We start from the raw sequence: 15325 nt of genomic DNA, 5'->3' as shown, positions 1-15325 counted from the left end.
CTGTGGCAGCTTGATGCTTTCCACCATGGTGCCAGTCTGTTGGTGCTGGCAGTGGAGGCATTGGTGCCACTGGAACCCTGGGAGATCTAGGGTTAGTATGCACCATGAGAGGGCAGTTGGAATTTGTCCTATCTTTTCTTGGCGCCGGAGATGAAAGCCGTGCTGGAGGCTCGCAGGGTGCCAGTGATAGCACTAGAGCCATTGGCACCATGGGTGCAGGCAGTGCCTTTGTTGATTTGGGGGCCTTAGTAGGTGCCCTTTATGATGGCTGGGAAGTCGGTTTCACAGACTGTTTAGAGCGCATTATTTAGCCTGTTAGTGAGGAGGCTTGTGATTTTTCAATGCCCAAGGTGCCTGGTTCAGTTACCTTACTAATTAGTGATGGGAGGGAGTGGGCTTCATTTTTTAAAGCACTTTTTGCAGTGAAGGGCCTAAGAGGTTCCCCAGAATGGAAGTTTCCAAGTCCTTATTGCCCCCATTATGCGGATGGGGGTCTAGGGCTTTATCAAAGGACATCAAGTGCATTCTGAACTCTCTTCTCTTGCGAGCTCTTGCTGTCAAATTGTGACAATGAACGCATTTTTGTGAAGCATGCGTCTCTCCCAGACAGCATATGCATTCACTGTGGCCCATCTAAGGCTGACAGAGTCCTGGTATTTCTCACAGTTTTTGAAGCTGGGAGAGCCCAGCAATTTGTCTGGTGCTGCTGTGACTTATTTATAAGTAAAAGCTCTCTTTTTTCGGGGGAGAAGGGAGGAGCAGTTTGTAGCTCACCACAACTTGCCACTGCACGGTAGTAAGTTGTTATTCGACTAGCTATACACAAGCTGAAGTAAAAGAACAGTTCTGTTTTTTTTAACTATTAACTGTTTAACAGAAGAAAAACTAATAGGAACAGGTAAGTTTACAATATCACAGCACAGAATCCTGGGGTACTGGCTCCAGGATGAGGATTACTGTACTGGCTGTAGAATAGTAATAGAAATGTAGCCATGTTAGTCTGGTGTAGCTGAAGCAAAATACAGGACTATGTATCACTTTAAAGACTAACAAGATGGTTTATTAGAGGATGAGCTTTCGTGGGCCAGACCCACTTCTTTTGATCTGAGGAAGTGGGTCTGGCCCACGAAAGCTCATCATCTAATAAACCATCTTGTTAGTCTTTAAAGTGCTACATGGTCCTGTGCTGGCTGTATCTTCCTCCTCCTGCAGCTGCTGTTTGTCCTCCTCCTTATCAAGGAGCTCCAGCCAAGCGACCACAGGCGTCTCAAGTCCCGAGTCCAACATTACGTGTGGGTAAAGGGCTTCACCACCCCCCAGGATTCTGTGCTGCTCCTCATAATATGGGCACCAGTGTGGTCCTTACCCAGAGCTAGAGCTGCACTCCCTGGCCCTGGCGTTTCCTTGGCGCTGCTCCTTGACCTTGCTCCTGACTTGGTCCAAGATGCAGGGGTGGTATCCCCTCTTGGCTAGAGCCTTGGCCATCCAGCCATAAATGTCAGCATTCCACCTCTGGGAGTGGGGATCCTGCAGGGTGGCTTCCTCCCCCTACAGCTCCAGGAGGGACAGGATCTCTGCCCTGGACCAGGAGGGCGCACGGCATTTGCTGCCCCTGGGTGGGTCCTGGGAGCCCTGGGGCTGCTCTCTGTGAGGGCTAGTGGGGTCTTGGGGGGGTTGTTGCTTGGCCACACCTCCAAGTTGTACAGCAGGGAGAGCTGCACGGTCAGGTGAAGCTCTCTGGGATGGCTTCCTGCCACAAGGCTTGTCCTGGGTGCCTGCAGCTTCAAGAACTGGAAGGAGACAGGAACTATAGAGTTGTGATTAATATGGACGGAGTATCCACCAGGGCACCTGTGTTATTTGCTGGAGACCTTTTCTTTCTAAAGAAAACCCTCCACCCCATCCACGCATGCCTTTTCCGAAAGAGCTCTTTTGGAAAAGGCGTTTTTCCTCATAGAAAGAGGAGTACTGCTGTTGGAAAAAAAACCTCTGTTCTTTCAATTTACTTTCGAAAGAACATGATTGCAGTGTGGAAGTAACTCAAGTTCAAGGAGGAGAGTGGTTGGAAGAGAGTGTTTGGAGCTCCATCTATAGCCAAGGGCAGTAAAGAAGGAACTGAGAGGAGTCAGGCTGCGTGCGCTAACTTCAAAGGTGGGAACACCACGCACCTCTCGCACATGTGCAGCCCGACGGGACACTGCTATAAAAGTCTCCGATCCGTGGCACCAGGGTAAGCCTGACACCAACAATGGAGCACCCATGTGGACATCACTTGAAGAAGAACCAAACATTTTTTACAAATTATAATTCAATTCCTATTTACAGACAACTGAAGAGAAGGAGAGGGATCGAGGTCCATCTGGAACCAAAGGTAGTCAAGAAGGAACTGAGGGAAATCGAGCTGTATGCACTAACTCCTAAGGCATGAACAGCACGCGCCCCTTTTGTGCATGCATGGCCTAACTAGATACTGCTAGAAAAAGACTCCGATCTGAGGCACTAGAATGAGCCTGACACCAACTGTGGAACACCCACAGGGACATCACTCGAAAAAGAAATTACTCTGATCTGTGATGTTGACATCTGTTTAAATATTCTTTGTATCCTTCTATCTCTAAAGCAGCTTGCTATGAATGGCTATTTCAAATTTTCAATTTATTTTAATCCCCCGTGTTATATTTGAAGAAAATGAGTTGTAATATAACAAATAGTAATAATTGATGCATCTAATTGTGCTGTCTATGTTGTGTGTATGAATAGTTTGTACCCTGATGGTTGCTGAAAGAGAACTTCCCAGTTGTAAGTGACTTTCACTTGGCTTTAGCGTAAAAGCCTGTGTTTGGCACCCAAAGGAACAATATTCTAACAACTGGCTTCAGAGGTTTGGGAGTTTTATTTAGTTACTAAAACTAAAAGAGATTTATTTTTAATACATTTTTGCAGACCATTTATAAGGGATAATTTCCACTGCTTTATATTGCATAAGAAAAGTCTAAGGCTAGCTAACAGACAACACAAGGTTAAGTGAGTAATCAATTAAAAACCGTGAGTATATTGCAAAATAAAATTATTTCTATTATACAACATTTAACGTTAAGAAGGTATATTTTCCCTTCCATGCTTCTCTCTTCTACTCTCCAATAATGTTGATATGGGACATGAATAAGTAAAAGGATGCAGATTTTAAAACTACAGTGGTATTTGTGAAAAAATAAGTCACTTTTTCTATTCATTCTCCACAATGGTCACAGTGCCTTGTTTCCTCCTCAAGGTAACTGATTATTATTATTATTTTGAGATAAATACATTTATAAACCTACCGTATCTTGCTTTGGAATTTGTACTAGAACTGAAAGAAGTTGTTCAGTATCCAGGAATTTTGAAATCACTGTAAAACAAAATTAAACACAAATTAGAAATTAAACTGAAACTTGCTATAATTTCAATAACAAATCTTCAACAAATAAATTGTTTAAATTTCCAAAAGAAAACAGGCACAGAAAATTACTTAGTACTTCAGTTTGTGAAGCCATTTTCTTCCCTTACCCTATCACAGAAAAAACTTGACAAAGTATTGCAGCTTCAATTACCAGAAAGAAAGCAGACAAAAGAACTCTCTATAAATATTGAAATATTAGTAAATGGTGGTTTTTTCCAATCCTCTAGAACTTCTCCATGTTATAAGATTAGTTAAAAACCAACATCAATGATTTCTGAGAGTTCCTTGGCCTGTTCTTTTAATATTCCTGGGTGTAATTTATCCAGGCTTCACAATTTAAAAATCTTTAACTCTTTAAATTTAATAGTTGCTGTTTAACATCCTCCGTAGTTACTTAAATTATACTAAGTATTTCTTTCTTATTGCATAGTTGTGCTTATTAAGACTGAAAAGTGCTCTCAAATTCTTCTGCACGATAAGAATTCTGTTAATACTGCTGAGAATGGGGAGAGTGGAAGAATGGTTGCCTGATGCAGCACTAAAGTAAATCAGCAGGCAAACTGCAGCCTGGGATATGCAGGTGAGTAAAAAAGAATGACTGCCCTGTATCTTTAAGCTACAGAGTCTTTGGCTTGTTGGTCAAATGAAGGGAACAGTACTTTATGGCTAGGGGTTGGGAGATGAAAGGTTGCTGACTCATTCCCTAGAAATGTAGAGTTTATAAGAGGCAACCCTTCACCTGAAGCTTCCTTTTTACATGCACTTCCTTGTGGCAGGTGTCCAGTGCAGATAAACAACAGGAAAGATAGACAGTGACCAGACAAATGGTTTGGAAAAAGACTCAGAAAGAGGTGTTTATTAAAGGAACAAATGGGGGAGGAGGTTGGGGACTGCTATGATTGGTATATCAGGTAGCCAACTTTGCCATTCTTATAGCCTACCATCCTTAACCCTTCTATAAAAGAAATGAATTTTAAGATCCTGGCAATGGATTTGCTAGAAGGATTTGGATGAAAAAAGAGGGAGAACGGGTAAAAGCGTGCTAGGCGATTATGAAATTAACATAGAGTTTACCTACACTGTACAATGTTATCTCACAGGTAATTCCAAACATCTAATAACAAAGTTGCAGCCTGATTAAACCCATATCAAATTGTTCTTGTCCTCAGGGCTATTGATAGGAGGGAACAGGGACCAAAACAACTTCCCATCAACCCCAGGCCTTGTCCCCACCCTGCCACTTCCCGCTTCTGCTCTGTCCCACCCTGACCCCATTCCACCACTTCCGTCCAATCCTGCCCCCCAACCAACGCGGTCTAGGGGATTAGCGCAAGGCCTGGTGCTGACAGTAGGAATCACGCCCATCCCCACATTCATTGATGGCAGGAAGTGGAGCAACTCAGTCCCAGCCTGCTCGTCTCCGCCAACTACCAGCCATGTCACTTCTTTCCACTGCTGAGTGTGGGGGGTGGATCCACACCTTTCACCAAGCCCCCTCCCTGGCAACTGGAAGCCAGGGGAGCAGAGTAGGCTGGGGATGGGTTGCTCCATTTCCTACTTCTACTGGTGAGTGAGGGTGGGAGGGTGGCAGGCTCTTCCCCTGCTGCAGGTACCAGTCCCATCTCGTCCCCGGGCCATCCTGTACCTGCACCCCACACTCCCTCACCCCAACCGTGGGGTGTTTGTCTTGAACTATCCCATGAATAGGACAGGCCCAGCTATCTTTTAGGATAGTCGGACAAAGCAACTGCTCCCCACAAATTAAAGAGCTGATCAATAACAAAACCAAGAGACAATAGTTGACAAATAGTGTTCTGGGGAAGCATATACTATATCCACTTCCCCTACCTACTTCACTATCTTTGAGCTACAACTGCCAAAGCATAGTTTCCTCAGCCGCATCTTCACATGCATATTCCTGATATACTGAAATGGGGTTGATGGTGGTGTTCCCTATACGCTGTGTGCTTGTGCAGCCATTCAGGAGAGACTGAAATGCCACCAAGCGGATTAGCAGAGGGCCCACTGCTAGTTTTTTTGTTTTTATCAGTGGTGCATATTCATAGGTGTCTTGTACATGTACAAATTTATTCTGCATATGGATGGAAAAGATTAGAGGAAACAGCAATTGGTGGGCGTAAATGAAGTTAAAACTGGAGAACTATCCTCCATGATTTCAGGGGAAAGGAAGCAAAAAATACTAAGCACAAAGTGAGCAGCCTGGTGTTTTTGTACCAATTGTGATATACACTTTGCCTCCTTTCTTCTTAATGGATTGGATATAAATCTCAAGAAATGTTTATGGTAGGATGGAGACAGAGAAAGAATGAAAAATGCCACATCACTATTTTAGGTAGTTGTGATGCAGTAACTATTTCTAACATTTCATTTTAAAAATGTGTATTTGTAATGTTTACGGTGCAAGCATAAAGGATAAACATACTGTCTGAGCCACAATAATGACCTGCAAAATTTGGTGATATTTATATATTCACATCTTTTCTGTTGGTACAATATCAAGCTTAAAAAGGGTAACTCTAACAACTATATGTCATCCACTTCTGTGCTGTGAAAGCCTTAGAAAGAGTTTCTGATGTGACCAAAAGTAATTGCTCATTTAGCCCAAAACACAACAAGCTGTCCAAAACCAGGAAATAAAGATTTACCAAATTTAATGTCAAACTTAGCTGAACTAACTGTACTCTTTAGCAATGTGTGTGTGTTCGTGTGACTGTTTCCCTGTATCTTATAAGCCAAAAATTAGAAGCTACATATTTGTAACAGTATGCAAATTAGATTACAGATATTACTGATATATATCTGAAAAGCATGGCTCCAACACAAAATGCACTTAGTTAAATAGTGGAACCAGTTCAAAATTCCTCTAAAGTACTATTGGCTGGTCTGCCTCATTTGATAAAAATTTTAGCAAAATGATTAAAAAAAGAGGTAAGAGGTAAAAAAGTCACATTAAATACTATCAGATTATGAACTATTGGTAGAAAATAGCATTTTTGAAATCCACTATGAAATGTAACTTGACAAGTCAAAATATGTTTCATATTGATTTTAATACATTCTATGAGTTTTCAGCAATTATAAAAAAACAAAATATGTTATTGAGTATTCGTAGAGTTTTAAAAATAAAACAAGCTATTACCTGCCTGAAGACTAAAGAAGAGTTCCTCCTCCTGGAGTAGTTCCTGAATACAATCCAATCTTGTGTTAATTGTTTCAGCATCAACCAGAGGCTCCAGGATATTAGACCTAAGTCTTCGACTTCCACCTGGAGTTTTAGTATAATTTAGAACGCCAAAAAGAGTGTGACCATTCCTTTTAAAAATAGCAAAAATAAAAAAGTTAAAAAAGTCAACTTGATAAAAACCGAATGAAGTTTTCAGATTAAACTAGCCTACAATTCACAGCTTGATTATCAGAAGTGCTGAGCACTCACAAATCCCTTGGACTTCATATAAGCTCGGGGCCCCCAGACCTTTGAAAATCAGGCTGTGTGCATATTTTTGTCTCTTATAACAGTTTTCAATATAAATATATGTAAATAGATTGAAATTATTTTAACTTATCTATTTTCAACTTGTAGTCCTTCAATTTGTTCCACTTTACTTATAAACACTTTTTTTCATGGGAAAAAAATATCACCCAATGTCTCAATGGAAAATAAATGTTTCAGGCCAACACAACCATGCCAATTTTAAGCATTGTAACAGGAGCAAAATCAATATCCCAGATCTAATTCTAACGCTTTTTATTTAAATATACTATGTGAAAAATATTTGCACAATAATTTCAAAAGCCATCAAACACAGAAGAAAATAAGCTCTGATTTCATAAGAATTTAAATCACCAGCGTCAACAGTGGGACCATCATCTTTGTAAGCTGCAAGGATTTTTACAATGATTCAACATCTAGTTTGATCATTAAAATTGATCCCTAAATAGATGACCCTTTATATATCCATCTACTCAATTTTTAAACAATGGCATGTTCCAATGAAACTGACATTATGACTGCTTGTGAGAAAGGAAATGAGAATTATTTGAGCCATGTAAAAATCCTATGTGAAAAAAGACTGAAAGTCTGTAATAAATACATTTAGAAAGGAGATTAATAAAAGATGACATGATATAAATTTATAATAATAAGTAATATGGAGAAGAAAGATTTAGAGCTACTGTTCTCCCTAGCTCATAACACAACAAAGAGATATTAAATTGCATTAACAAGAGGTATATTTAAGCTGATCAAAAATAATGTAAAAAAGGGAGTCCGCCTCCTGCCCATCTGGAAGCAGCAGCAGGTGGATGTGGGGGAAGCAATACTCCAAAGTCTCATTTCTCCCCGTTTGGAGACAACTGTGACATCTGTGAGAAAATGTGGAGGCCAGAACCCCCACCCAATGGCTAAAGGAGTAGCAGTGGTCAGAGGAGGTGCCCACAACTTCCTTCATTCTAACAAAACAAAAAAAATCACCACTTTGGAAGGGGAATCAGAGAGATCTTTCTTCTTCCTAGGAGGAAAATGCCTTTTGGTGAAAGAAATCCCCGAGCAGGCTGCCTGCTATGCAACTTAGTGGAACTTTGCATATGACCAGCTCATGCTGCTACCTGCTACTGCTGCAGTTAGGGATGAAAAAAGTTTTGGATCTTGGGAAGCTAGTCTTGTGTAAGAGAGATAAGACTAAGGAGTGATAACCCTGGGCACATGGTATCTTTAGAGAATATATCTTTCACAAAAATGTTTACTTCTGTAACACTGCCATATTCCGTGAATCTCTAGATTATTCAAAATTTGTGTCAGTTATAGAAGTCATAGCTGCTGACAACTAGTTCATCTGTGATGGAAACACCATACATCTTTACACAATTCTTATCTTTTCTCCTTTTCTTTCTAATCCCTTCATTACTAGGGATTTCCTGATGCACATAAAACAATTCCAGACTAGAACTATGAATTTGGCATTAAGCTGCAGTTTTCTTTTTTCAAATTATTTAAAAATCAGTTTTACTTACAATATAATTGCTATCAGGATAGGGCCAAATTAATGTTTTGTTTATGATTAAATAAATTTACCACAGAACTTGGTGAATTATAAATGTATAACCATGCAAAAAACTTGAATTTCTAATAACAAAATAACCTTACCGAGAATCTCTATTGTTAGTTAACAATTCAAGATTTTGGGCTGATGATGAATCTATCATAGCAGTTTGCTCACTTCCCTGGAAACGAACCTTAAGTGACTTAGGAGCATAAACTGAATTTTGAATAAATTCAACATATTTTAGCAAAGCTGCAACAGCTGCTAGACAGTAATATCTGTAAAATAATAATAATTTACTGAAGATTAAATATTTCTGCTCAGCAGCACAAAAACATTTACTTCATTTAAGGAGTAGGTTTCTCCTAGCATCCCTATGCCATGCTGTAGCCATGTTCGCATCTTTTAGGGATTTGGAGCACAATATAAACCAGGGGTGGCTAAATTTACTGACCTTCCATGCCATATATGACAATCTTTAGAAATTTGAGAGCAGGGCACACCTCCCTGGGCTTGCGACTTCAGCCTATCCCTGATGAAGCCCCAAAACCCAGCAGGTGACTTCCACAGGGACTGAATCCACGAGACAACCCTCCTATTAGACCAAAAGCAGAGGTGAGGTGGGTGGGGAGCATGTGGAGTCACATGCTCACATCCCTGATTTTTGCCAAGGTTTGCTGAATCTGCTTGGTCACGTGGTACCAGACACCTTACCTGCACGACAGTTCTTAAAGCTAACAAATTGGGAGCTTCAGCCATGAAGAGAGCCAGCAGCAAAGAGCTGGGAGCTGCTGGGAAAGCTGCTGCTTTTGCTGCTCTGTCTCTTTGAACCTGGTCCATTTACCGGGAGGGGGGAAGGGTTTGAAGGACACAGTTCCCTGGGACCCAATGATTCAAAAGTACTCAGGACTCCTGACTGCTGGAACAGCCAAAGCCCTGGACTTTTAAATTGCTACTGGAGGGATGCTCTGTGCAGCTCTGAGAGGAGGGGCCAGAGCCACAGTCTGGGCAACACTGAGGACTGGCAGCCCCTCTCACTGACACCTGGGAGCTGCAGAATTGCTGATGGTAAGAGGAGGGGCATGATTCAAACTGTTGAGGGCATGAACCTTTAAAAACTGTGTGCCCTGAATTCAGCACACCCTAGTCGTCTCTGGCAGAAACATATAGCCTCACCACAAGACAGAAGCCCTGAGCTCCCCACCATCTCTGACAGATGGAGAATGGGTGGGGGGACTCCACAAGCCATACAAACTGTAAAAGAGTCACATGTGTCTTGTAAGCAGTGGTTTGATAATCTGTGGTTTGACCAGTACGATCAGGGCCCAAATTTCCAATGGCGCAGATCCACTTTTGTATGGGCATTAAGTAGGGATGTTAAGAAGCGTGTAATTCGTTAATCGAGCAGTCGACAAACGTTCTGGCGACTATACAATTAATCAATATGGGTTAGTACTGCAAAGCACTTAGCCCTGATTTGTGCTGGGACCTGGGAGCTACCCCTGCTGTGGCTCTGCAGAAAAAGTATTTTAGGAGCTGGGTGGGGAGGCATCCCAGCTCAATCCCAGCTAGTGCCAGGTCCCGAAAGTTACCCCGCTGAGGCTCTACAGTAAAAGTCTTTTAGGAGCTGGGCAGGTAGGCAGCCAGGTTATGTCCTGGCACACAGGGGTCCCAGGAGCTACCCCGCTGTAGTTCTGCAGTAAAAGTATTTAAGGAGCCAGGCTGCCAGCAGGGATGGCTTCCAGACCCAGCACCAGCCAGGATGCCAACCTTCTAAAAAGTTTACTGGGGGGGGGATCATGTAGTCAACAGCATTAACTGATAAGCTTTTGCTTATCGGTTAATCATTTAATCGACTACACTGTTATATCTCTAGCATTAAGTCAAACATGCCTGTGTCTGTACATGCACATAATCTTGGATATTGTGCATGTGTGAGTCTGGCAGTGCAATTTTAGAAATGCTTTACTGAAATGTGAGTCCAACTGATCAAGTTTTCAGTGTTGCTTTCTAGTAACTTCCTCTAGCAAACACAAGCTCTTAAAGAAAGGTTGATAGGAGTGTCTATAAACAGTGGAACATCAGGGTTTCAAGAAGCAATTAAAAATTGATGCATCATTATTAAAGAACATATCAGAAATCTCTGAGTGAAAAATAAAAAGGCAACTACATTTACAAATCCTGAATTTCACAGGTGAGTGTACCAATTAACGAGAAGCCACTAGCCAGTGTATTACATCTGTACAAATTGTTAAAACCTTTTATCTGGAAACACTATTTCTTTTTCACTTATCTTAAACATACTTGGACTGAACCTCCATTAGCACAGTGCTAAATTCAGATGTACACAACTGTTCTATATATTCCAATCCTTTTGTTTCATTGAAGTATTTTCGTTGGACTGTAGTAAAAGTCACATTCTGATAAAAGCAAAAAGAGCAAAGGTCTAAAAATCTCATGAAAATGAACTATAGTATTGTGATAATTTTGGGAATCATTCTGTCAAACTATGACATAGAGGCCCATTGGTGATTCACAACTAAGGGTCAGCAATTCTTATCAAGCCTAAGATGTATGATGTCGTCCTCCCCTTCCCTCCCAAGACAACAATCTAGATCTGTATCTGAAAGCTGTCATAAAGATATCAGACACAAATGGGTGGAAGACCGGTTCTGAAGCTTATTACATAGAGCATGTACAGAGTATGTACCAACAGTTATAGATGTGTGCAGGAATTACCCTTACTAAATAGGGTCATTGAACTTTAGAAATTATAATCAGACAAAAAGCTATTTTGGCATCCATCACCTGAGGGACTAAAGAGGCCAGAGTTCTTGAAATCGCAGAATGCTGGATCCTTCAATCAGACCCTACCAGAGGGGGTGACCACAGAGGCCATTTGGCCAAGGCCTCAGGAGATAAAGGGGCCTCAAATTTTCACATTTTTTTATCAAGTCATTTCCATTTATTATATACCTTGCAGTTATAACACAGACAGCAAAAGAAGTTATATATACCTTCAAAAATTGATTTAAATCATTGAGGAACTTCGGGCCTTTACCAATTTTTTTAATCACATCCAAGTTTTCATGTGCATGACTGGAGACTGGAGTAGCTTCTGTGATTAGCGATTCTACATTTTGAAACACTGTTTACAGTCTTTGCATAATTTAGAGGTTTTGAAAGTCGCAATTAATTCCATTACTATAAAGTGATTTTGCTTGGTCTGAGGGTGAGTATAATCTTTCAATTAGATGTTTATATCTGCATAAGAGATTTTCGCATTCCTGGGGTTTTTTACGTGTCCTTCGTATACAACAAACATCAGGCTCAGTTGTAAGCTACCTTTTCATCCAGTTTTAGATTCACCTTTAAAGGTTTTCTTGTGTTGTTAAACTTTAAATTCTAGCTGTTTAATAAACTTTATTTCTAATCTTGCAATCACCGCGTGATCATATTCTTAACAATATACCAGTTATTAGAGAAATTTAATAACGGGAACATATTAGCAGATGAAATTTCAAGACTTTGAAATAAAGGTATAAGAGCTGTAGTAAATAACACCCCAGAACTGTTGTTATATAATATTAATTGTGAAGTATATACAATTGAAATTTTACATAACCGATAGCCCTTAGCGTATTAATTTATTGTGTGTTACTGTGTTTTAAAAGAACCCCTCTATAAAAATGAAGCGAAGATTGGAAAGTGATAAAAGAGACAGAAAAAAAACAGAGTGCAGCAGCAGCAAAGAGTTTAAAGCCAATAACATTATTTCTCGTAGAAAAAACGCCTCAGCCATTAGAGAGTGAACATATTGACAGGGACACTTACAGTTCTGATAATGAAAACTTTGTACCCACAAACAACATTTCAGTGCCACTGCCTCAAAATGAGGCAGTGGCCCTACCTGAGGGGGGACCAGAAGGGCAGTTTGGGTGGAGCCTCAGGAGACAAAGGGGCCTCAAATTTTGACATTTTTCTACCAAGTCATTTCCATTTATTATTATAGCTTGCCAGTTACGCACACAACAAAAGAAGCTATGTATACCTTCAAAAATTGATTTAAATCATTGTGGGACTTCGGGACTTCACCAATATTTTGGTCATATCCAAGTTTTCATGTGCGTGACTGGAGTAGCTTCTGTGATTAGTGGTATTACATTATGAAACGCTGTTTACAGTCTTTGCATAATTTAGAGGTTTTGAAAGTCGTAATAAATTTAGTTACCATGCAGTGATTTTGCTTGGTCTGAGGGTGAGTTTAATCTTCCAATTAGATGTTTATCTCTGCATAAGAGATTTTCGTATTCCTGTTTTTTCTTATGTGTTTTCGTATACAACAAACATATCAGGCCCAGTTGTAAGCTACCTTTTTGTCCAGTTTTAGATTCACCTTTAAAGGTTTTCTTGTGATGATAAACTCTTAATTCTAGTTGTTTAATAAACTTTATTATCTAATCTGGCAATCGCCCCATGTTCATATTCATAATAACGCACCAGTTATTAAGAGGAATTTTAATAACGGGAACGTGTTAGCAGAAGAAATTTCAAGACTTTGAAATAAGTCTATAAGAGCTGTAGTAAATAATACCCCCAAACCGTTATTATATAATATTAATTGTGAAGTATATACAATTGAAATTTTACATAACCAATAGCCCTTAGCAAATTAATTTATTGTGTGTCAGAACCCCTTAATAAAAATGAAGCAAAGATTTGAAAGTGGTGCAAGTAAGAAATGAAAAAAACAACAGCATGCAGGAGCAGTTAAGAGTTTAAAGCCAATAACATCATTTCTCGTAGAAGAGACGCCTCAGCCATTAGACATTGTCCATACCGACTGTGATACTTCCACTTCTGAGAATGAAAGCTTTGTACTCAAAATGAGGAGGTCATTAATCAAGACACAGAAATGCCAACAGTAGCGATAGATGCAGAATCTACGCTCGATTTAGAGACTGTGCAGGCAGAAAATGAAGACCTTGGAGATGCTGTGCAGCAAGAGAAAGAACTTAGGACTAGCACAGGACACAGTGTAACAACAGTGATATCAGAACCTGATATTGGACTCTTGAGAAGAACAATGTCGCTGAAATGCACTCATTTCTCAAAGTGAGTTGCTTTCAGATTCCAAGCAATATACCAAAAGATGCCAAAAATCTAGCTTTTTCTACTCGTCCGCTAACAAAAACTCTTCCAAATGAAAAGATCTACATAAGAGAACAGCTCTGCTGGAGCATGGAAAAGTAGGCTCTGTACTGTGTACCCTGTTTCATTTTTAACAGTAATACTTCAAATGGATCAGTACTGTCTGATCCATCTGGTTGGAGCATCAGTAGAGGTTGGAGGAAGTTAAAAGGCCGAATACCTGCATGTGAAACTTCGGTATTGCATAAAGATAACTATGTTACATGGAAATCAGCTAGTAGAGCAGCACTACCTGACAGTTCAACTGAAAACTTACTCCTGAGAGAAATAAACACAGAAACTGATCGCTGGGAAAAACACCGCGGAGAGTTTCCAGGAGGGGAGCAGGCTCCCCACCCCCCAGACTGCAGTAGTTTTTGCCGAGCAGGGGGGCAAGGGGCGGCGCTGCGGGACCAACCCAGCAGCACCTCAGCTGCTCTGCTCCGCCGCTTTCCCAAGTCCGCTGCCCGTCAGTTTCAGCAGCGGCAGCGGCGGACTTGGGGAAGCAGCAGAGCAGAGCAGCTGGGGTGCTGCAACGTTAGTCCAGCAGCGCCGACCCTCGCCCCCCTGCTTGGCGCCTGGCATCACCCCAGCTGCTCTGCTCCGCCACTTCCCCAAGTCCGCCGCTGCTGAAACTGACAAGCAGTGGACTTAGGGAAGCGGTAGAGCAGAGCAGCTGCAGTGCTGTCCGGTTGGTTCCGCAGCGCTGCTCCTCACCCCCCCGCTCGTCGCCCGGCAGCACCCCAGCTGCTCTGCTCCACAGCTTCCCCAAGTCCGCTGCTCATCAGTTTCAGCAGCGGCAGCGGCAGACTTGGGGAAGTAGCGGAGCAGAGCAGCTGGGGTGCTACTGAGTTGGTCCCGCAGCGCCGCCCCTCACCCCCCTGCTCAGCGATAACTACTGCAGTCTGGGGAGGTGGGGAGCCCGCTCCCTTCCCAGAAACTCTTGGCGGCTGCGCGGGGCTTCCCCCATCTTCCTGCAAAACAGCAGAGGGTTCGCCCTTCACCGCGCCATTCCCCGTCCACCCTCCATCCCCTAGCTGTTCGCAGTGTGGGTCCCGGCAGACCCGTCACAGGGGTATAATCCCCTTCCCCTCTTCTCCCCTTCCCTTTCCCAGCTGCAAGCGCCCATAGGGTTCACAGCAGCTCCAATTGTCCGGCTAGCCAGAGCACTTCCGGGTTCCAGTTGGTGCCGCACTATCATGAGTGCCCAACCACTGGATGCTGGAAAATTGGGCTGCATCTAGACTGGCATGATTTCGCGCAAATACTTTTAACGGAAAAGTCTCTTTTAGGTGCATTACGCAGTCCAGCACAAGAGGGATAGAAGCCAGCTCCAGGCAGTGGTGTTTGGCGGCACACCAGGAGGCAAATCTGCGCCACTTATAGAGGTAAGTATTTCTTGTTGTTTGCCATCTACTATGTATGAGGACCCATTGAACTGGTGCCAAGCAAAGGGATTCGGATGGGTTCAACCAGTTAGGAACCATGCTGTGAGGTTCAGGGTGTGTATCTGGGGGTGTTTCAGCCATCATTGGTTCTGAGTGAGGAGATTCAGAAGGACCAGGAGGTGAATCGGTGCGTGTGAGGATAGCCGGTGAAGGAAGGGGAGCCAATGTTGATGTGGCCAATCCGATGC

The 15325-nt window shown here is 42.0% G+C and overlaps 1 protein-coding gene across 3 annotated transcripts in view; it reads right to left on the bottom strand.

Moving 5' to 3' along the window:
• The window catches only part of MSH4 (mutS homolog 4), a 118741-nt gene that overhangs the window by 58876 nt on the left and 44540 nt on the right, over window positions 1–15325 (bottom strand). For all 3 annotated transcript variants that reach the window (XR_012905921.1, XM_075936277.1, XM_075936278.1), the window contains exons 5-8: window positions 10804–10919; window positions 8604–8777; window positions 6600–6772; window positions 3321–3388 (exon numbers count right to left, since the gene is read on the bottom strand). Coding sequence is in view for 2 of the 3 variants with exons in the window: in XM_075936277.1 (XP_075792392.1) it covers window positions 3321–3388; window positions 6600–6772; window positions 8604–8777; window positions 10804–10919 (531 nt within the window). In the remaining variant the exon portion in view is untranslated. The remainder of the gene's footprint in view (window positions 1–3320; window positions 3389–6599; window positions 6773–8603; window positions 8778–10803; window positions 10920–15325) is intronic.

Source organism: Pelodiscus sinensis, chromosome 9 (genome assembly GCF_049634645.1).
Source record: "Pelodiscus sinensis isolate JC-2024 chromosome 9, ASM4963464v1, whole genome shotgun sequence".
Taxonomy (NCBI): domain Eukaryota; kingdom Metazoa; phylum Chordata; order Testudines; family Trionychidae; genus Pelodiscus; species Pelodiscus sinensis.
This window is presented reverse-complemented; position numbering and strand designations above follow the sequence as displayed.